General features: G+C 43.9%; 1 protein-coding gene across 3 annotated transcripts in view; it reads left to right on the forward strand.

Annotated features, from left to right (window-relative positions):
- The first annotated feature begins 723 nt into the window (after positions 1-723).
- LOC126250536 (uncharacterized) overlaps positions 724-23,884 on the forward strand; it is an 83,633-nt gene continuing 60,472 nt past the window's right edge. The window contains exons 1-2 of one of the 3 annotated variants that reach the window (XM_049951566.1): positions 18,550-18,596; positions 18,686-18,803. In XM_049951566.1, coding sequence (XP_049807523.1) covers positions 18,565-18,596; positions 18,686-18,803 — 150 coding nt within the window. In that variant the 5' untranslated portion in view covers positions 18,550-18,564. Of the gene's footprint in view, positions 1,070-18,549; positions 18,597-18,685; positions 18,804-23,884 lie in introns of those variants that run through there. The other 2 variants (XM_049951568.1, XM_049951567.1) reach the window with 2 other exon arrangements.

The following is a 23,884-nucleotide window of genomic DNA, read 5'->3' on the forward strand; positions in this document are numbered from 1 at the left end:
ATTATAATTACAAAAAGTACCTTCCTACTGTACTAGTGGCCCTAGTAGACAGCAATTATTTTTTAGATTCATAAACGTAGGGGTATTTGGCCACCAAGAAGACGGTAATATATTCAAAGCAACCGAATTAGATAAAAGAATTACCAGTAAACTTTGAATTTGCCATATGCAGCACCACTTCTGAATGATCTTCCGCAGTGCGCTTGTCAAGTCTGTGGCGACACATAACGCAGGCACGTTTGGAAAGTGTTAATTTTCCACTAATCGCTCTACACTGTACGAAATACAGAAATTAGTAACTAATGTAAATAACGCGACAAACGCACTCGACCAGAATTTAGCTAAATCACAGCTACGCAGATAACAGATTCTGTACCTGGAGGGCCACTCCTCCCCCCAAACAGGTCATAAAAACGCGGCGCATTTCACCACCGTTAAAAAAAAAAATCTAGTATGGACATCACCGACCTCAGCGCATTCGGCCACGTTTACTACGAGGGAAAACACGTTATGTGGCCAGTCCCATTCAACAAAGAATGGTCTATATTGTCAGCGTGAATTCCCGCACAAACACGCTTGAAAATCATGCTCTTGTGGCCAAAGTAATAAAAATGACCTTTAAATACTAACTTTGACTTCATTGACTTTATGCAATCGATGTCCAAGCTCGATTGTCGATCGATATAGTGAAAGGTTTGGCAGGAGGGAAGGGAAAAAAGATTTAATTTTGTGAGTGATCAGTGATGTAAACCTGCAGTGCGTGATTTGTGGACATTTGTTAATAAGAAGTGTTTGCCAGTGGAATCAAATCTTTAATGGAAAATAACACGTGTAATTGTTGTTTTATAGCCTAAGAGCTCCAGTTGTAGTTAAAAAGTTAACAACACGATATTAGTTGAGGTTGTCAGGCAGTCACGTTAGTAATCGTCTATTTTGTTTGATTCGCTATTGTGTTTGAATCGCGCCTTGCAGGAAGCTTTACTCAGTTGCTGTTGTTGCTTTTGAACGGAAGAACCAATATCACCGGAAAGCCTCAGAAAATAATCGCTGAACGTATTGGGAATTGCAGGTAGAATGTGTTATTAGTTTTACAGTAAATCACTCAGAATTACTCGCCGAGTAATGTCGAGATTGACCAGTTGTCTGCAGATATTTCCAATGCCTTGCGTGGGCGTGGAATATCTCATGGTGAAACAAGTGAGCTTTACAGCGTTAACTAGAACATACGCCATAGTGAAAGATTTGCACGCCCAGTAACAATTTTCTGGTATCATGTTGGTTAACTGTCACATATCTTTGTAAGCAGAGCATTACAGTTATATTAGTTCCTGACACACACCTATTATTAAGCTGTGTTGGCAAAATCTCAATTGCATATCACCTGTGTCTTTACCTTGTTAAGCAGTTTGTCCTCATTCTCTCTTGTGATTACATTTAATGGGTTAATTTTTGATTGCCTCTCTTCGCTGACTCAGGTTCCTTTCAAAAGGACATGGCAGATCTCCTTCTGAATCCTTCCCTATTCGAGCTTATATTCTGTCAGTAATATGTTCATCTTTGATGGACCATTAAACTGTAATCTTTCGTTTTTCCTTCTCTTGGCTGCTGATTGAGAGGACTTTCAAATGGCTTTTATGTGTCTGCAGGAATTTTTGTGCATAAAAAATGTGATGGTGATTCAATTAAACAGGTAGCTAGATTTGTAGCAAAATTGGTGTGTGGGTATTAACTCAATACTTTTTTCTGTTTTTTTTTCACATAAACTCCACCAACTCTTCTGCACTTGTCCCATTTTCTGAGGAATCTTCTTGCCTCTGTGAACAATTTTTTATCTGTATCTCAAAACCAGTTTTGTACTTGTTTCTTTACTTCATTATTGCTGTTCAACCTGCTGCCTTGCAGTGCTTCTTTCATCAGACTAAATAGATAAAAATCCGAAGGAGCAGGTCAGGGCTATAAGGAGGATGAGGTAGTGAGGTGAAGTGTTGTCATGAAAAAGCAACACATCTTTCTTGTGCCATTTCTGACATTCCCTTTCCCCATAGGCTGGACTTTGTTCTCTGTCAAATATGAGTAGTCTGGATTGTTGATAGTACATAACAACAAAATCATGGGAAATCAAACCACATTCATTGCAAAAGATGATTAACATGATTGTACTGGCCAATGGCTGCATTTTGAATTCCGTATAGTCAGGTGAGTCAGGGTGTTTCCACAGCATGTTTTGAAGCTAAGTCTCTGGCTCAAATACTGTCTCTATTGAAATCATTTTCGAAGCTCTGTGCACATGTGAAATGTTTGTTCTGTGTGATGAATGGTAAACTTAGTGGAATCCCACCTTGCATAAGTCTTAAGATAGTTCAATTTTTTTTAAATGATAGAATGGATGGTGCCAGTAGTTGCTTGACTTTTTCAGGTATTTGTTCAACTGTAAGTTGTCTGTCTTTGTGGATAAGTGAATCTGTACATAGAGCGTTGGTTAAACTTTAGCAGTCACTTTCAAACTTTTCACCTGTGCCTAAAAGTTTGCATTTTTCATGTAGGTACTTGCATGTTGTTTGTTCATCTGAGAGAATATTTGACAGAAGCGTCCGATCCCATGCGTCGGCTTTGACCCGTGACGTAAGGGTGTTGTCGTGTGTGACGTCATGACGGCGCGGAGTTTGGTTTGAGTGTGGCTGTCTCCAGTTCTGTTTTATCTTATTTTATTTACTTTTCTGATCTGTTCGTTCTATCTCGTGAGATTTTTTTTTTTTAAATTTAAAAACACTTATTACTTATTTTAATTATCTGTTTCCTCCTATTTCTGTTTTAGTTTATTATATTTATCTTTCTGATCTGTTCGTTCTATCCCGTGAGATTTTTTTTTAAAGACAAAAAACACTAATCAGCTACTGAAGCATCTTTATCTTCTATGGGTTGCAGGGGTTACGACCCCTGGGGAGGTGGGTGGGTATTCATGCATGGCTGTCTTCACTTACACGTTGTAGCTACGCAAGGCGTCTAAATTTGTTTGCATTTAGTTTGCCCCCCACCCAAAACACCCCATTTCCCGCGCTTGTCCCGTTAGTGTCCATAGGCTTCTTGTGGAAAGTGTGTGTGTGTTTGTTTTTGTTTCCGCCATATTTGTGACGTCATGGGTCAAAGCAGATGGGCGGGATCGGACGCTTCCGTATTTCCCTTGTATACTTTCCAAAACTAAAAGTTGGATCACATAACACCAGTCTTCAGAAGTTCTTTCTTCAGGTGGACACACCATTGCAATTAAGACTTTAAAATGTCAATGTAAATATTAATCAAACAAATGACTAATAATGTTTGTAAGGTTTCCAAATGACAGTTCCTGCATCAGATGTTGTCTTCTCTGCTTATGTATTTCTGTTTTAATTTGTGAATTATCCTCATAAGATTGGATAAATATAAAGGTTTTATTGACTTGTGGGGTCTTCTGTTTTGTCCCGTGGCGTAATGGTGGTGTGGTGTGGGTGACATCACTATGGTGCAGTGTTTTTGATGTAGGCTAGTTCTTGTTTTGTAGATGTCATTTTGGTGTGTTTTATGGTGCCCTCTGGTGGTGGATGTTTATATGTTGAGTTTAACATGTGGTATTGTATGAGTGATATTTTTCCAAAAATCAGATGGTAAGTAGCCAGACTCATACATTCTACACACTGAAGTAAATAGTTGTTTTGTTGCCACTTCCCCCGCTTTTAGAATGTTATTTAACCCTTCTGCCTTATTTGATCTTAAGTCTTCCAAAGCTCTTTTAAACTCTGATTCTAATACTGGATCTCCTATCTCCTCTGTATCGACTCCTGTTTCTTTTCCTATTACATCCTTAGACAAGTCTTCCCCCTTATAGAACCCTTCAATATAGTATTTTCACCTACCCGCCCTCTCCTCTGCATTCAACAGTAGAATTCTCATTGCACTCTTAAGGTATAATTTCATCTAAGGTTTTTTGACTTTTCTGTATGCTGAGTTAGCTCTTCTGACCATCGTTTCTTTTAGATTTCTTCAGTTTTCAAGCAGCATTTTCCCTCAGCTTCCCTATAGCCTACTCCCCATTTATTTTATTATTTATTTCATTCTTAAGTGACTTGTGTTTCTGTATTCCTGAATTCTTTCATTGATCAACTGAAGTATTTCTTCTGTTATTCATAGTTTCTTCACAGTTATCTTTTTTGTACCTACGTTTTTGTTTCCAACTTCTGTGATTGCCTGTTTTAGAGATGTCCTTACCGCTGTATCTATAGCCTCAGAGAGTGTCAAGCTTATATCTTCATTCCTTAGTACTTCCATATCTAACTTCTTTCCATGTTGATTCTTTGTGACTAGCCTCATAAACTTCAGCCTGCTCTTCAGCATTACTAAATTGTGATCCGAGTCTATATCTGCTCCTGCGTATGCCTTAAAGTCCAGTATCTGATTTCCAAATCTGTGTCAGACCATGATGTAATTGAGCTGAAGTGTTCCTGTATATCTCAGCCTTTTCCAAAACATGCAAGGGTGACATGTTGTATCACGTCAGCATCCAACAATCACTCTCCAAAACATGCAAGCACCTCTGAAGGAAGAATGGGTATTATTGCCTCAACTTGACATTGAGGACATCATTCACATCATGCTCCATCATTGCTGCCAGAGGTGGACCCACCCCATACCCCATACCGAGCACATTAACCAGTTGTCTGAATGTGCGTGCAAATCCATTAAGTCGGAAAAAATGAAGAACATATTCATCTACTGTTATGCATGTAGCAGTTATTTATGTTCTGGATTCTTTACATTGTTTCTACTTTACTCTCACCTTTTTATACCGGTTCATGGCAAAATAAACGCAACCGTGCAAAATTTCCATTTTTGCTTTAATTTTGGGCACCAAAGTAATAAGTAGGACAGAAACTTCAAAGTTCTTAGGGTGTCAACATTGATGAGAATTTAAACTAGAAAAACCACATTTTGGAACTCCTAAAACAACATAATCATGGGGAGAGACAGATCAGTAAGTTGACGTATTTTGCATATTTACGTTTGATAATGTCTATGACTACACCCATAGTCTAGTGGTAGCATCTTTGATTAGCAATCGAAAATGTCCTTGGTTCCAAGTCCAAACCCCACCACTGTTTAAATTTTGTATAAAACATCATCAGCAGTGGTGGCCGAAGATCTTCAGCATAAGAAGTACCCAGCATTCAGCCAACAGTCTTGTCAAAGACTGCGGAAGAGTGGACAGAGGTCCAGAACACATTCTTGTCATTGTGGTGGGAAACTGCCACTAAAGGCAACAGAATCGGCAATGAACAATGGCATGAGGATGCGGAAGTTGGATGCCATTGTATTAAAGACATACAATGTGCATCCACAGGACATTTGGCTTGTTAATTGAAAAAGTGTCATGACGATATTGACAAATTCTAGGCACTTCAGTCCGGAACCGCGATGCTGCTACGGTCGCAATTTCGAATCCTGCCTCGGGCATGGATGGTGTGATGTCCAGGTTAGTTAGGTTTAAGTAGTTCTAAGTCTAGGGGACTAATGACCTCGGATCGTAAGTCCCATAGTGCTTAGAGCCATTTGAACAAATTCTAGACTAGCCCCCATTTGGATCTCTGGGAGGGGATTGCCAAGGGGAGGGGCACTTGCGAAAGAGACTGAATAATCAATGAAAGGATAATCTTCTACAAGTCATGGAATGAAATGTCAGAAGTCTGAATGTGGTAAGGAATCTAGACACTCTTAAAAGGGATATGCTAAGGCCCCATTTTGATATAGTGGGATCAGTGTAGTGAGGTGGAAAAAAGACAAGGATTTTCAGCAGCAGCGGAAAATGGTATAATGGGAGTTGAATTCATTATGAATAGGAAGGTAGGGCAAAGAGTGAGCTACTGTGAACAGTTCAATGATAGGGACACCCTCATCGCAATCGATGCAAACTGACACCGACAACAATAGTTCAGGTATACATCCCAACGTTGCAAGTTGAAGATGGAGAGAAAGTATATGAGGATACTGAATGGGTAATTCAGCACATAAAGTGATATGAAAATCTAATAGTCACGGGGGTTGGGAATGTGGCCGTAGGGGAAGGAATAGAAGGAAGAGTTACAAGAGAATATGGGGTTGATACCAGGAATGAGAGAGGAGAAGTTGTAACTGAGTTCTGCAATAAATTTTAGCTAGTAGCAGCAAATACTATGTTAAAGAATCACAAGAGGAGGAGATATACTTGGAAAAGGCTGGGAGGTACAGGAACACTTCAGCTCAATTATATCATGGTCTGGCACAGATTCTGAAATCAGATACTGGACTTTAAGGCATACGCAGGAGCAGATATAGACTCAGATCACAATTTAGTAATGATGAATAGCAGGCTGAAGTTTAAGAGGCTAGTCACAAAGAATCAACATGGAAAGAAGTTAGATGTGGAAGTACTAAGGAATGAAGATATAAGCTTGGCGTTCTCTGAGGTTATAGATACAGCGGTAAGAAATAACTCAATGGGCAGTTCAGTTGTAAAGATATGGACATCTCGAAAACAGGCAATCACAGAAATTGGAAACAAAAACATAGGTACAAAGAAGAAAACTGTGAAGAAACTATATATAACAGAAGAAATACTTCAATTGATCAATGAAAGAATTCAGGAATACAGAAAAGTTATCTCTTGGACACCATTAACCACAGTAATTTTGCTTTGTGTGATGGTGGTCTCCCATATATTTTCTGCAAGAAGTTTGGCCAAACTATCTTTGGAAATACAGAAGCGTCCAATTCGACCCGTCTGCTTTGACCCAGGAAATAACAAATATGGCGGAAATGACCATACACTAAGACTCCAATATGGTGCCTATGACGTCATCACGTAAACATGACCACAAACATGAAAATACATTGAAAAACCGACACACATGCACGTCCCACAAAAAACCTAATGAAACTAATGGGACAAGTGTGGGAAATTGGGGGTTTTTGGGTGGGGACAAAGTAAATACAAACAAATGTAGACACACACCACCATACTAAACCACACGAAACGACGAAAAAAAACGACAACACAAAACTCCCCAAATTCCACTAAACACAATATCCTCTGGAATCGGACACTTCCCTTGACCTATATAGGTCAACAGAAACTACAGATACCAAATCGTAAAACCCAAAACTACAACCACGTCCACAATCATCACTACCTCAACAAACCAACAAAATTGGACTCGGAACACTTCCCTTGACCTGTTATTCTTACGACATCTCCGCATACAGTCGTCCCTGGTCCGAGACGCCGGAACTTTAGTAAGCCTTATTTCTTCACGACATACTGAACACTTCACAACTTCATCCAAAAATCCAAATAGTTGAAGAAATTTTATTAGGTACAACGCTCTGTCCCCCATCATTGCTGACAACTGAACACTGTTGATCTCGTCAGTCATATCCATACCTACCAAAGGCATAAAAAAAGCAATTTACCAAAATTCGCACATGACAAACAGAAAAAAAACTACAATAATGTCGAAATAACAAAACTAAAATCGTTAACTCACTGAAAAATATTCCGCTGAAAGCACAGTCCCGATACCACACACATGCAATGCTATCACACAAATGAACCCCATATGCCATGTAACATGCTACCCATAAACACACCACCAGAAAGAACCACCGACCGCAACAGTACGCCACCTATAAACATGCCACACACCAAACTAAACCAAAAACAGCACCTAACACACCACCAGAGAGCACTGCCGATCACATCAAAATGACACCTACAAACACGCCACTCTCACAAACTAAATTCCGCGCCGTCGTGACGACACACACCACAACAGTCTTAAGTCACGGGTGAAAGCCGACGGGTGGGAACGGACACTTCGGTCGCCCCCTATATTTCCCTCTCCTTTTCAGGTGTAGGCCATGTCTAGTGTATCCTCATCTCCCAATTGTAGCAACAGGCACAGCACTCATATGAGATTTCATTGCAATCCGCAGCAGTCTGCTCCACTTGGTGCTCACAATAGTGTCAACACAGGGCTGGTCCTGGTGCTGTAGGGCCTCCACAAAACTCACGTTTGTGTGTCCATCCAGATGACCTCTAATGCTGTAATTCCCGTCAAAAGCCAGGCTGTTTTTGGGCCTAACTACTACAGTAATCTGATCTTTGCACAAATTCCCTATGCCATCTGTCGCTTGACGAAGACTAGCACTTGGTATCACAATAGTTGTGATACTCTGTTCCTAATTTCTCCTGTGTCATCTGGCCTGTATCCCTCACATGGCTACTGCCTAGCAGCGAGACTTTGCTTTCTCTCTTTCGATACAAACTTGCTAGAAGTCTGCTATGCCATACTGTAACCTGCATCTGGGTAAGGCTGTTCCCCTCCTAATTCAGGTCAAATTTATTCAATACTGTAAACTCAAATTTAGATTGAGAAGTTAATAATCTGTTCCCCTTTTATGTAAATCATTTCTCTTTTGCTCGTTGGATGTTACCTTGACACCAAATAGTTCCTTTTTGATTTTTGTGTGTGTGTGTTTTTTAAATATATTTTGCATATCGTTATTAGTTTAAAATATTTCTCATTACAACTGCTTCTATTTTTGTTCCAAATTCTAATTTTGCTCTAGTAACAAAATCACTACTGTGACTCTCTGTTCAATTTTGAAAATAAACTTTTCAAGGTGGAAAATTGCAAGTTCTGTAGTGACTGGGTTGAAAGAGCAGATAGTTTGAAAAGTAAAATTCTCTGCATGGAGGATAAGTATTAAAAGTGAAATATTTTGCAGTGTGTGTTACTGCTGTATGAATTTTGATACAAAAAACTTTCGGGCAGGTTTTAACTAGTCACTTTCAACAAAACATAAGTGTAGTTATGAAATTAAATGTTGACTACATCTGTTACATGTAGAACTTTCCTATCAGATACAACCTTCAAATTCAGTATGTGCGCCGATGATATGGATGTTAAGTACTGAGGACAGTTCCACCACCGATGAATTGATTTGGACAGTGAAATCATTTATTTCCAATTACTCTGTGACTTTGTCAAATGATATTTGTAATGTTTTTAAGTTCTCTGATATTGTTACTGAACATTTTTCACTTTAGTTTAAGAAATTGAGATATTTAATAACTGATGGACTGGCACCATGTTTCCAGGAACATATGCTAGAATCAGCGTTATCACATTACACATCGAGTCTGATGAAACAAGCAATGTTAAAGATATAAAAAGACTTAAAAGCAATCATTACCTATTGGTCAGAGAGTAAATGTTGCATAACAACATGCCACCTAAGAACTTCCTGTTGTATCAGCAAAACAGCTGATGAAACATTACATCAGAAATTATGTGGACCTCTTTCTAAAGACAGCTTGTCCCTAAATAGATGCATTATGTTGGGATCATATGAACCTGACATCAGTAAAAAGTTGAGGCTTTTAGGTATGTCCAGGAGACAGAAGGCAGACTACTTATAAACATTGGAATCTACAACATTCACACAGTACATAATACCTATGTAAAGGCTTTGGAGGGTTTAGGTGAAGACACATCCAAATTACTGGCCAGTATTTGCCATTATTTTGATGGTTGGCCTGTTCATTGGGAAGAATTTGAAGGCACTCATTGTTAAGTTTGACATTCCTCATCACAAGTTTTGGAGGCACACAACCATAAAGTGGCTTACTTTAGAACCTTCAGCCAACAGGATTTTGTAATAGTGTGATGGTATTCAATATTATTATCATAAGGACACATTCCTCCAAAAGAATTCTGCTAGTGATCAGCCAAAAGTCCACAGTGTTATTGTGAATGCTTTAAAAAACTTAACTGAAAACAGACCTTCATAATTTATTCAGTAATATGATACAGTCTTTAAAAAAATTAAAAAAAAAACCCTCAATCCTAAGGTCTGCTGTGCGCTGATGGGATGCGTGACTGTTGAGGCAGAAAAGTCATAAGCAGGCGACCTCTGGGGACCTGCCGCACCTCCGTTGTACAAGGCTTACCCAGGCAAGCAGGGCTGTGTGTGGGTGGACATCTGTTCCCTAGTTGCTCGTGAGACAAACATGGAGCCTCTTAATTCTTCAAAACCACTTCCAGTGGATAGGGTGAGCACTATTACCCATCCCAACAAGAGAAGCCGTTAGGATACATCTCCTGACCATACTCATCAAAATGTTTTTGTTATAGTTAAGAGCCAAGGGCACTTTTGCTAAAGCGTCCCCATTCTGCATCCAGAAAGGTTTAGATGATATTAAGAGTGGTCTGAAGACAATAAAAAGGCTTCGTAAGGGTATCCTGTTGCTGTTTAACTGCATAAAACATCGAATTCCAGCTGTGGAGTGGTAACTTATGACAAACTCATGGACAAAGACATCAGTGTCTTACAATGGGAATGGGCAGATGGTGGTGTTATGAATGTTAAAATGTGAAGAAGAGAGTGAATGGGCGGTTTGAACTGGCACCTACATTCATTCTAATTTTCAGTACGCAAGACTTGCCCAGCCTCATTAGGACAGGATTCTTTCACTTACTGGTTCGCCCTCTTTTTTTCCAAATCCCATGCGGCGTTTCAAGTGTCAAAAGATTTGGTCATACAACTGTTGCATGTAATGGTCATGCTACTTCTGGGAACTGTGTTTAAGCAGCTCACATACCAGGTGTGCCCCCCAGGGGGTCCACAACTCTTTTGTGGATACGTGCGTAGTGAGCACGGGACCCCGATCTAATGTGGCCTTCCTTCCTTTCCGGGCTGCATCCCTTCCCTTTCCGCATCCTTCTCCATCCCCCATCTTCGCCCCCCCCCCCCTCTCTCACCTCTGGCTCTTTCCTTCCCTTTCTCCCCCTCTGGGAGTATGGTTTGTGCCTACGTCCGGAGACGGACGCTCGAAACAGTAACAAATTCTTTGCTTTCTCCACTTGCAAGTCTTCGTCCTTCTTCTGTCCTTCTCTTTTCCTTACCTCTTCTCTTTGCCCTTTTCTCCGCTGCGGCATTTGAGACCCCTCTTCTTTCCTTTCCCTTTCTCTTTTTTCCTTCCTGTGCGTGTCTGAAGGCCGACCCACGCATTTCTATGCGTAGCCGGTGACGCGGTAACGCGTAATTCCCTGCCCCGGGTTGACAGGTAGGACATGTACGTACTCCCTGGTAATGGCTAGGCCCAGGGAGGGGTGATTACCCAAGCTGATACCTTCCGAAAGTGCCGATTGGTCCCTCCGTCCGTTTGTCGGGAGGTGTGACCTGAGGTGTGAACAATCACCTAAGGCGGGAGTGCCCTCAGAGAGGGCCCCCACAAGGGAGGAGCGCGCCATCGGGTCCTGTAAAGTCTTGTTCCAGATTACGGAATGGCACCTTGTTGTTAGAAACAGTCAGTGCCCTCCAGGCACAAAAATTGCAGCGTACTTCACTGCTCCACACCTTCCCTTTCCGGGTTGAAGCGCACCACACTTTAAATTCCTCGCGTGGAGTCGTTTATACACGCTCCCTCGATGGATTGTCTGACAAAGAAATTCAGCACTACCTGTCTGACCAGGGCGTAACGGCTGTACATAGAGTTATGAAAAGGGTTGACATGAACATCATTCCAACCCGCACTGTCTTCTTGACATTTGACAAAGTTCATCTCCCGTCGAAAATCAAAGCAGGCTGTGAGATAATTTCTGTTCGCCCTTACGTCCCAAACCCTACGCGTTGCTATCGGTGTCAGCGGTTCAATCACACCAGCCAGTCCTGTTCCAATCCGGCCAAATGTGTTACATGTGGCAAGGATGCCCATGAGGGTGCTTGTCCACCTCCATCCCCTCACTGCATCAACTGTATGGGTGACCACGCTGCTTCCTCTCGAGATTGCCCCATTTTTAAAGACGAAAAGCTCATCCAGGAAATCAGAGTGAAGGAAAAGGTGTCGACCTTTGCTGCTCGAAAATTATTCGCCAGTCGACAGCCCGCCGTGCCTCAGACAGGAAAATACAGCACTGTCCTTGCTTCTCCTCGGCCAGCAAAGTAGGCGGCCACGCAGACTTGCGACCTCATCTTTAATACCACGGTCGTCAGATCGGCCAGCGCAAAGATCGTCCGTTCAGCCTCACCACTTTCGCCTGCCCACTCTATGACTCGGCCTTCATCGGGTTCTGCTAAATCTCGAGCCCAAAAGTCAGACACCAAGACTTCGATAAAAGAGCATACTCGTGAAGATTTTTTACATATCCCAACTTCACAACCATCGGTTCCTCCTTCATCTAAACATCACATTTCCAAGAAGGCTAATAAGAAGCCCAGTTCATCTCCTTCTCCGCCAAGGCATGTCCCATCTACAGCACCACCTGGCGGAAATCGCCCTCAGCCGTCTTCTGTGTCGCCGAGGCGCACTGCTGGCGGCCGATCAACCGGCTGATCACTGGTGGCAGGAGCTGCTCCTGAACAACCTATGGGCCAGGATCTTCTGCCTTCGGCTGAATGCCATTCCATGCTGTCGGTCGCAAGCTATGAGCAGTCGTTGAGTTGACGGCAACCCTGGTCACATTCCTCCATTTTCTGTTTACCCTATGTCCATTATCCACTGGAATATCCGTGGCATTCGAGCCAATCGGGATGAATTGTCGATCCTCTTACGATCCTACTCGCCGGTCATCTTCTGTCTTCAGGAAACAAAGCTGCGTCCCCATGACCGCTTTGTTCTCCCCCATTTTCAGTCCGTCCAATTTGATCTCCCCTCTGTTGAAGGCACTCCAGCCCATGGTGGACTCATGATCCTTCTCCATGATACTCTCCATTATCACCCAATCCCCTTAACCACCTCCTTCCAAGCTGTCGCTGTCCGTCTTTCCCTTTCCGGATATACCTTTTCTCTTTGTACTGTATACATTCCATCGTCCACACCGAAGGCACGAGCTGATCTCCTTCATCTTCTTGGTCAGCTTCCACCCCCCTATTTGCTGGTTGGGGACTTCAATGCCCACCACCCGCTTTGGGGATCTCCACATCCTTGTCCACGTGGCTCACTATTGCTAGACGTCTTCCACCAAGTGGATCTAGTTTGCCTCAACACTGGGGTCCCTACATTTTTGTCTGCCTCCATGACAAATTTCTCTCATTTGGACCTTTCGGTCGGTACTATTCCGCTAGCTCGGCGCTTTGAATGGTTTGCCCTTGATGATACACACTTGAGTGACCATTTTCCATGTGTCCTTAGACTGCAGCCTCAACTGCCATATATGCGCCCGCGACGCTGGAAGTTTGCCCAAGCCGATTGGACACTCTTTTTGTCTCTAGCGACATTCGATGACCGTCACTTTCCTAGCGTCAACGATGAGGTCACACATCTTACCGATGTTATTCTTACAGCTGCGGAACGTTGCATACCACGCACCTCCGAATTGCCCCGGCGGCCCCCAGTTCCTTGGTGGAATGAGGCATGCCGTGATGCAATACGTGAGCGGCGACGTGCTCTTCGCGTTTTCCGCCACCATCCTACTTTGGCCAACTGTATCCGCTATAAGCAGTTCCGTGCGCGATGCCGTCGCGTCATCCGCGATAGCAAGAAGGCGAGCTGGGAATTCTTTACTAGCTCATTTAACAACTTCACTCCCTCCTCGGAAGTTTGGAGTCGAATTCGACGGTTATCTGGCGCGCCTAGTTTCTCCCCGGTCTCTGGGCTCACTGTCGCATGTGATACGTTAGTGGACACCGTCGCAATTTCTAACTCCTTGGGTAAACACTTTGCTGAGATTTCGAGCTGTTCAAATTACCCACCAGCGTTTCTGCCGAAGAAACGTCCAGCGGAAGTGCAACCTCTCGCTTTCTTCTCTCAAAATCGCGAAAGCTATAATACGGTTTTCTCCATGCGGGAACTCCAACATGCACTCTCTTCTTCTCGCTCCTCCGTCCCTGGACCGGATGGTATTCACATCCAAATGTTGCTGCATTTATCGACCCATAGTCTGCGTTACCTCCTTCGCATTTATAATCGAATTTGGACCGACAGTACTTTTCCCAGACGATGGCGGGAAGCTATCGTCGTTCCTGTTCCGAAACCTGGAAAGGACAAACATCTCCCCTCTAGCTATCGCCCCATTTCTCTCACGAGTAGTGTATGTAAGGTTTTGGAGCGTATGGTGAATTGCCGTTTAGCTTGGTGGCTGGAGTCCCGTAGTCTTTTAATATCTGTCCAATGCGGTTTCCGAAAGCATCGTTCTGCAGTTGACCATCTTGTTTCTCTCTCCACTTATATCATGAACAATTTTCTCCGGAAACGCCAAACAGTAGCAATATTTTTTGATCTGGAGAGAGCATACGGTACCTGTTGGAGGAAAAGCATCCTCCGCACACTGTTCTCTTGGGGCTTTAGAGGTCGGCTGCCACTATTTCTTCGCGAATTTATGGCAGAGCGCACAGTTAGTGCAGGTGAACGCTACTCTCTCCCGTACTTTCTCCCAAGAAAACGGGGTACCCCAGGGCTCCGTGCTAAGTGTTGTACTGTTTGCCATTGCCATAAATCCAATTATGGACTGTCTCCTTCCCGATGTCTCAGTCTCCCTATTTGTGGACGATTTTGCGATCTACTACAGCGCTCAACGGACCAGCCTTCTTGAACGACGTCTTCAAGGCTGTCTCGATCCCCTCCACTCTTGGAGCATCGAAACAGGCTTCCGCTTTTCTCCCAGTAAGACCGTTTGTGTTAATTTTTGGCGTCATACGGAGTTTCTTCCACCCTCCTGACATCTAGGGCCTGTCAACCTTCCGTTTTAGGACGTTGCTAAATTCTTGGGTCTTATGTCTGACAGAAAACTGTGCTGGTCCTCCCACGTTTCCTATCTTTCGGCTCGCTGTCTGCTATCCCTCAACACCCTCCGTGTCCTGAATGGTACCTCCTGGGGAGCGGGCCGAGTGGTCCTTCTCCACCTCTATCGTGCCTTAGTGCGCTCGAAATTGGACTATGGAAGCATAGTTTACTCCGCTGCTCGGCCGTCTATTCTTCGTCGTCTCGACTCTATCCACCACCGTGGATTACGTTTAGTGTCTGGAGCTTTTTACACCAGCCCTGTGGAAAGCCTTTATGCTGAGACTGCTGAACCTCCGCTGTCCAATTGGCGAGCAGTCCTTCTGAGTCGTTATGCTAGCCATCTGTCTTCCATGCCTGCTAATCCACCCCATGACATTTTTTTCGACGCCTCCTTTGATGTAGGGTATGCAGGCCGCCCCTCCTCCCTACTATCACCGGGAGTCCGCTTCCGTCAACTGCTCCATTCTCTTTCCTTTCGCTTTCCTAAAACCTTCTTGACAACTTGGGGTACAGCACCACCTTTGTTCCGTCCCCGGATCTGCCTGCTCCATGACCTTTGTCAATTTCCCAAGGATGGTACCCGTTCACTTGTTTATCGTCGGGCATTTGCTGCTCTATGTGCACAAATGAAGGAAGCCACATTTATTTACACTGATGGCTCAAAAACATCATTAGGTGTAGGGAGTGCCTATATTGTTGGCGACACCCCAAATCAATTTCGGCTTCCGACCAGTGTTCGGTTTATACTGCGGAGCTTTACGCTGTTCTCCAGGCTGTCCACTACATCCGCCGCCATCAGCGGATACAGTATTATGTTATCTGCACAGATTCTCTCAGCTCTCTCCTCAGTCTCCAAGCTCTTTACCCTGTCCACCCTCTGGTCCACCGGATTCAGGACTGTCTGCGCTTGCTCCACCTGGGGGGCGTCTCGGTGGCGTTCCTCTGGCTCCCGGGACATGTTGGTATCTGTGGAAATGAGGCAGCCGATATAGCGGCCAAGGCTGCAGTCTCTCTTCTTCGGCCAGCTATTCAATCGATTCCCTTCACCGATCTACAGAGCGTTTTATGTCGTCGAGTTGTTATTTTATGGCACCCACATTGGTCGACACTTCCCCATAATAAATTGTGGGACGTGAAAGCTCTTCCTTGTGCTTGGACCCCTTCCTCCTGAACGCATCGTCGGGAGGAGGTAATTTTAACTAGACTCCAGATAGGGCACTGTCTTTCTAGCTATCGACATCTTTTAAGCGGCGATCCTCCCCCAGTCTGTCCCCACTGCTCTCAGCTGTGGACGGTAAGACACCTTTTAATTGAGTGCCCCTATTTTACTCCGTTACGCGCCCATCTACAGCTGTCAATTTTAGCAGATGACACGCGCTCGGCCGATCACGTTCTCGAGTTTATTAGTGCCAGTGAAATGACGTCAGTCATTTGAAGCTTTTTTTGGGGACCACCAACCCCTTTCTGTAGTGGATTTTTAAGCCTTCTTTCTGCTTTTAGTTTCTCCAATTTTTTGAGTTTTGTTCCCATTTCTGCTGGTTTCCATTTTCAGTTTTTATTGTTTCCTAAGTCACGGACCGGGCGCTAATGACCATAGCAGTTTTGCGCCCTAAAACCAAAACAAAAGGAAAAAAAAAAAATACTAGGTGTGGAATGTGAGAACACCACCCAAGTGTCTGCTATCTAAAGCAAACCAAACGCTTTATAGCCAGCTACCCATGCCTGAGCACAAGGACAGCATCCAGTATTGGGTAGGTCACATTACCAATGTAATCCATACTGCTGATGCATCTATACCTACATTGTCAGGCTGTTGCAGAAGGCAACCTGTTCCTTGGTGGAACAATCAGTATCATTGTGCTGTATGTGGCAGGCAGACAGCACTGTGCAGGTTCATGAGGTTCATGCATAGTCTGACAGCGGAGAACCTTCTTGTCTTTTGGTTAGCAAGTAGCCAGAGCCCAACGGACAGTAAAGGAGAGCAAGAAGCAATCATGGCACGAGTTTTTGAAGTCTTATTAATTGGTCAACTTCTGCCACTGCAGTATGGGAATCCATAAGGAAGATGTGTGGGAAAAGTATGTCCTTTCCATTAGGTGCTGTAAAGGACAGTGGAGTCCTGAAAGTAACACCCGCAGATACAGTGGTACTTTTACGATGTAACATTGCCCATGAGTCCAGTTCCAGGTTTCCTCACCTATTGGGAAGTTTGGGAAGGGTGACGTCTAGCTTTTGTCTCCAAGAATGACAAGGCCAATAATCTCCCATTCTACATGTGGGAATTAGAGACAGCATTAGTTGCAGCTCACGAGACCGCTCCTGGACAAGACTTTCTATGTTATGGTATGCTGTGGCAACCTTATCCTGAATCTAAAGAAATCTTACGTGATCTCTTTAATGAGGTATGGAGAGATGGGGTATATCCTGCCCCTCGGAGGGAGTCGATAACAGTCCCCATTCTTAAACCAGAAAAGCACCGCACCCTCGCAGTCAGCTGTCGGAGTGTCACTCTTCCCAGCTGTGTAGGAAAGAATGGATGATCAGTTCCCACCTAGTCTGGACTTTGGAATCTCAAAATCTCCTCAGTCATTTCCATTGTGGGTTTAGAAGATATCGTTCCACTCTTGATAACCTCACCCTACTGGGGGCCACTATACGGGAGACATTCCTACAGAAACAGCATTTAATATCCATCTTTTTTTCACATTGAAAAGGCATGCGACACTACGTGGAGACACAATATACTTTGTCAGCTATACGAATGGGGCTTTTGTAGCCACCTCCCCATTTTCCTGCAGTCCTTTCTGGCTGAATCTTATTTTCGGTACAGAGTCTTTCCTATAGATTTCCTCGAGTTCATTGTATCCTACAGGGGAGCGTTTTAAGTGTGACTTTGTTCGCAGTTATCATTGGCATCCCGTCTGCAGTGAGGATTCCTGTGCAGTGCTCATTGTTTGTGGATGATTTTTCTATTTTCTGTTCCACATCTAGTTCCATATCTTCCTCTTGTCGGTTATAGTTGACACTTAAGCAACTGGAAGAATGGTCTGCTCGTACAGGTTTTAACTTCTCCCCAGAGAAAACAGTATGTACTGATTTTAATCGTGATCATTCTCTTTTTACACCCCCAGGGGGCTCGCCACTCTGATGGGTTCATGCTTGGCTACCATGGGGCCCCAGCATTTGCAGCATTTTTTCCCTTCCGTGCTTTATATGTATCCTCTTGTTATTCCTTTTACTCTTCCTTGGGGAACATGTCTGGGGCGTTATTGGTAATGTTCTGCATTGTCCGTCGATAATGTAAGAACAGTCTCACCATGGTTTTTCGCTCCCTTTTCCATTCTCTGTTTCCCTTCTCGTCTCATTCCTCCACTTCGGTGTTTGAGGTTCCTCATTTTTCTTCTTCCTCCCTCTGCGCTCCTAAAAGCCGGCTCATACGTCTGATGTGTAACAGCTGACTGAGTAACGTGTAATTCCCAGCTCCGGGTCAACAGGTAGGGTTTGCACGTACCCCTTGGTGCGGGCCAGGCCCAGCAAATAATGATTGCCTGAGCTGTAACCTTTCCAAATTGCCAATAGGTTCCTTGTCAGGTGTTCAGGAGATGTGACCTGAGGTGTGAACAATCACCTAAGGCAGGTATGCCCAGTTGGAGGGAGAGTGACATCGGAGACTCTCAGTCATGGGGGGTTTTCTCACAATGAGTCAATCATGTGAAATGTATGTGAAATGTAAACATAATGGGGCTGACAATTCAAAGACTTACCACTGCACCATGGTTCCTTGTGGTCTCACATACCAGAGACGGTCAGTCCTTCGCCATGGTAAATCCATTTATTATCCAGAAAGGTGTTGATGCAATTGCTGGCCCTTTGAAATCCTGCTCTCATTTACAGAATGGTACTTTGCTTCCCGTGGTGTAATTTCCACCAGGCTGCTCGACGATCTGTGGCCGAAATCCAATCTTACCTCTACGATCAAGGTGGCATTGCCGTCCAATGGGTAATGATAAAGGTAGGTTCCTATTTGGTGCCCACCCGCACTTTTTCTCACGTTGGATAGAGTGGTGCTAATGTCCATGATCAAAGCAGGCTATGAAATTATCACAGTCCGGCCATACATTCCAAACCCGATGCGCTGCTACCAGTGTCATTATTTCAACCACACTAGAATGTCTTGTTGACATCCAGCCAAATGTGTAACCTGTGGTAGAGATGCTCCTGAAGGTGATTGTCCGCCTTCTTGTCCCCACTGTATCAACTGCAATGGCAGCCCTGCCACCTCCTCTCGGGATTGTCTCGTGTATCTTGATGAGTGAGCTGTCAAAGAGATTCGGGTAAAGGAAAAAGTGCCTTACCCAGTCGCTCACAAGTTATTGGCTAGTCGCAAACCCTATGTTCCCCCACCTGCCACCTATAGTTCTGTTCTTGTTACCCCTCGCTCCACGAAAGACGTGGTCATGCAGACATCCGACCTCCAATTCAGCTCTGAGGTTGTAAAATCGCCCAGTGTCAAAGTAGCATTTTATCCATGAATCAGACACTTTCTATAAAAAATTGTGAAATCAGAGACTCTTGTAATCTGTATTGAAATATTGCCATGTATGGAATGCATAAAATAACGCACAATTAAAGAGGTACATGTGAACCTTTTTTGACGATTTTATAGTTTTTCTGTATATAGGGCAATAATTCAAATATTGGTCTGCCCGCTCCACTCCTTTCATGTATTTGTTGTAGTCTAATACACTTTCAGGTTTTTTTAATTGTGTGATTGGTTTTTCTACATTTTCTTTGAGTGTCAGTCAAAGTGGCATTATGTGTTGTAGAGATCATTCGTATCGTTTTAGTTTTCAAAGCCCGCCATACCTGTGTGAGTACTTCACCTTTCTGTTGATGACAAGCTTCAAACACATTGACTTTTGCGCACTTTAATTTTTCTGGAAATCCTATATTTTGCCGTATCGTTCCACAAACTTGAATTTTCTTTTCAAATAACTTCTCTGCAAGTTCTACACTGTTATAATAATCATCCATGTAGAGGTGATGCCACTTTCCATAAGAAGGTGTCAATAGTTCCATCACTGTTTTTGCTAAAGGCTGTCCAGCGCCGCTATATATCTTGAATGAGGAAATGTATCCCGTACTCGAATCGCACAGCATCCGAATGAGTATGCCATATTTCGTAATTTTCGACAGATTGTAAACTTTAAAATTTAACTGTACATGCCACAGTATCATTCTTTCATCAATTGAGATGTTTTGTCTTGGATTAAAGGTTTCTTTAACCTTTTTGGAAAAATAATCAATTACGATTTGCACTTTGAAAAGCAATTATAATATTTGTCTGAATCGGTTGCGGGACATTGTTTTGCAAAGCCAAACCATTTTTTAAGTTCGGGTCCCATTACGTCGACAAATTTGGCATTTTTTAAATCCAGTTTCTTCTGTTGCAATTTTGACTGTAGTACTTGTTGGTTTCGTTGCTAATATATTCAAATAGGTCGTTCCTAATATACAATTCTACGATATCCTTGATGCTCTGTGTGTCTTCGGGAAATATGTTTGGACCGGGAAATCCTTCAAATTTATTATTGATCCTTGGTAAGTCAAAGTCTGACCACTGTACTGTCATCTTCTTCTGATTCATCCGAATCAGTTGGCAACCATAGTGTTCGCCGAATTCTTCTTGGACGTATTTCACTATCTTCCGACGATTCTGCTTCAATTTCATTTTTTTTGATTATGTGTCTTCTTTCCACTCAGCCAAGCCGTTTGAAACGTCAGACAAGACGTCCGCGCATTCATTGTAAATAATCTTATCGTCTCCTTCGTCTGCCGTGATGAAAGGACACATACTTGTTGACGTGTGTAACTTATTGTTACCTAAACAAAACACCAACAGAATGCAAAAGATAAAGTGCTGTCACGGGCCACTGAGCGATAGTATGCACTGTGGTATCGCCAGCCGTTGACCATCATTTCGTGCACGACACCACTGTGGTGTCGCCGGACAGCATAGTGTTAATCAGCTTAACCTCTTCTACCTTAACACTGGAGCACCCATTTTCCTTTCTGACTCCTCGCACACTTATTCTCAGTAGGACCTCTCCTTCTGTACTGCTCAGCTTGTTTCTGACACCTACTCAAGCGACCTTTGCCAATGTGCTATCCGTTTGCTGTGTCCTGATACACCTGCATCCAGACCCAAATGGGAGCTCACTAAGGCTGACTGATGGCTTTGCTCCTCCCTGGCGACCTTCAAAGCACAAGATTTCACCAGTTGTGATGACTAGGTCTAATATCTCACAAACATTATCCTTACTGCTGCGGAACGTTCCATTCCTCGCACTTCTTCTTTACAACGCCGTGTCTCAGTCCCTTGGTGGACTGATGCATGCTGCGATGCAATTCGCGCACAGAGACATGCTCTCCACTTTTTTAACTGTCATCCTACAATGGCAAACTGCATTAATTATAAACAGATCCGTGCAAAGTGTCGCTGTGTTCTTCGGGATAGCAAAAAAGCTTCTCAAAATCGTGAGTGCTACAATGACGCCTTTACTATGAGGGAGCTAGATCATGCTCTCAGTTCATCCTGATCCTCCGCCCCAGAGCCAGACGCTGTCCACATTTAGATGTTGCATCACCTTTCTCTTGCGGGCAAGCACTTTCTGCTTAACACATATAACACATATAACACATCTGGGCAGAGGACACATTTCCCAGACTTTGACGTGAAGCCGCCGTCATACCCATACCTAAGCGTGGTAAGGACCCAAACCTTCCTTTTAGCTACCACCCCATCTCTCTCACCAGCTGTGTTTGCAAGGTGATGGAATGTATGATTCATGCCAGGCTGGTATGGTGATCGAGTCGCACAATTTACTAACGGAATGCGCAATGTGGATTTCAAGCACGGCATACTGCAGTTGACCATCTCATTACTTGGTACACCCATGTCATGAATGGTTTTCTGTGGAAATCCCAGACTGTGGCCGTGTTTTTCGATTTGGAGAAGGGCTATGACACCTGCTGGAGAAGTGGTATCCTCCGTACTCTTTACACGCGGGGCTTCCGTGGCTGCCTGCCCTGTTTCCTTCAGGAATTTTTAAAAGACCAAGTTTTCAAGGTGTGTGTGACTTCTACCTTGTTGGACCGTTTTATCCAGGAAAACGGTGTGCCTCAGGGTTCCATCCTGAGCGTCGTCCTCTTTGCTATCGCCATTAAGCCTATAATGGCCTGTCTCCTGCCGGGCATGGCCGGCTCCCTTTTTGTTGATGATTTTGCCATCTATTGCAGTTCTCCATGGACCTGTCTGAGTGTCATGTTCAGCGATGTCTTTATCGTCTTTACTCTTGGAGCATTGACAGTGGGCATTATTTTTCTACTGACAAACTGCCTGTATGAATTTCTAATGGTGCAATTGGTTTCTCCCACTATCTTTACATCTTGGTCCTCTTGCCCTTCCATTCTTTGAAATTATGAAATTCCTTGACTTATGCTTGATAGGAAACACTCTTGTCCTTCCATGTGTCTTACGTGGCAGCCCGCTGTAAGCAGTTCCTCAGTGTTGTACATGTTCCTCAATGGTACTTCCTGGAGTGCGGATCGAACCCTCTCCTCCGTTTGTAGCGGTCCCTTGTCTGTTCGAAACTCGGCTATGGGTGCTTTGTTTGTGTGTCTGCACGCCCATCCCTCTTACACCGTCTCAATACTATCCACCATCGTGGCATCTGTTTGGCCACTGGTACCTTTTACACTAGCCCAGTTGAGAGTCTGCACGCTGAAGCTGCTGAACTACCACTGCCGTGACTCTCTCCTCAGCAGGTATGCATGCCGTTTGTCTACCATGCGTGGCCACCCAATCCTTCTTTGTGGATTCCCTTGATCGCCAGTATGGGGTGCGTCCCTCTTCTCTGTTACCTCTTGGAGTCCGCTTTCAGCACTTGCTATGGCGGCTTAACTCCATACTACCTGCAACTTTCCCAGTGGGTGTGAACCCTTCACCACTTTGGCTTCGTGAAGTGAACCATGTTAACCTTGTCCTTCATTCACTTCTTGAGGACACTACTCCAGCCTCACTCTATTGCCTTCAGTTTCTCGATCTTCGCATGGAAATTCACAATAGTATCTTTAAGTACACTGATGGTACTCAACTGAGCATGGAGTCGGGTGTACCTTCATCATTGGCGACTGTGTCTTTTGATATCGGTTTCCAGCACATTGCCGGTATTTACAGTCGAACTCTATGCCCTGTATCAGGCCACGGAGTACAGACTTTTCAACTGTGTCCTCTGCTCGGACTCACCCAGTGTCCTTCAGAGTCTGTGTGTACTGTACACCACCCATCCCTTAGTGCAGTGGGTCCAGTCACTTGCTCACTCTTGGTAGAGCCACAGTGATGTTCATGTGGGTTCCTGGTCATGTTGGTCTGCCAGGAAACGAGGCTGCTGACGCTGCTGCCCAGGCCGCAGTCCTCATACCTAAGCCCAATTTTTCCTATACTCCTTCTGATGATTTCTGTGTTGCCGTCTGTCAAGAGATGGTATCCCTTTGGCATTGCCAATGGTCCTCCCTTCTTGGGAACAAGCTCCGGCTTATTAAGCCTCTCCCAGTGGCTTGGATGTGCTCCTCTCGGCCCTCCTGCCAGGAGGAGGTCATTTTAACTAGGCTATGTATTGGGCACTGCCTTTTTAGTCATCATCATTTGATAAGTGGTGGTACCCCACCACTTTGTACATATTGTGCCCAAGTTTTAATTGTCCACCACTTTTTAACAGTTTGCCGTCTCAGTTATCGGCCGTTTTAGCAAATGACACACGGGCTGTTGATCGCGTTCTACTTTTTATCTGCCAAAGCAATATGGCGAAGGCCATTTAATTTTTAGCTTTGGGCCTCCATTTCTGTATGGCGTCTTTTTTTAGCCCTTTCTCCATGTCCCTGTTTTTAGCTGTCTTCTCTAATGTCACTTGGGACTGACATACAGTTGTTTTTTAATTCCTTTCTGTCTTCATGTTCCAAAGTTTTGTCTTGGGCGTGCATGACCTCAGTTGTTTTTTGTGCCCTAAAGCAAAACAAAGCACACATTCTCTT

The sequence above is a fragment of the Schistocerca nitens genome, chromosome 1 (assembly GCF_023898315.1).
Source record: "Schistocerca nitens isolate TAMUIC-IGC-003100 chromosome 1, iqSchNite1.1, whole genome shotgun sequence".
Taxonomy (NCBI): Eukaryota; Metazoa; Arthropoda; class Insecta; order Orthoptera; family Acrididae; genus Schistocerca; species Schistocerca nitens.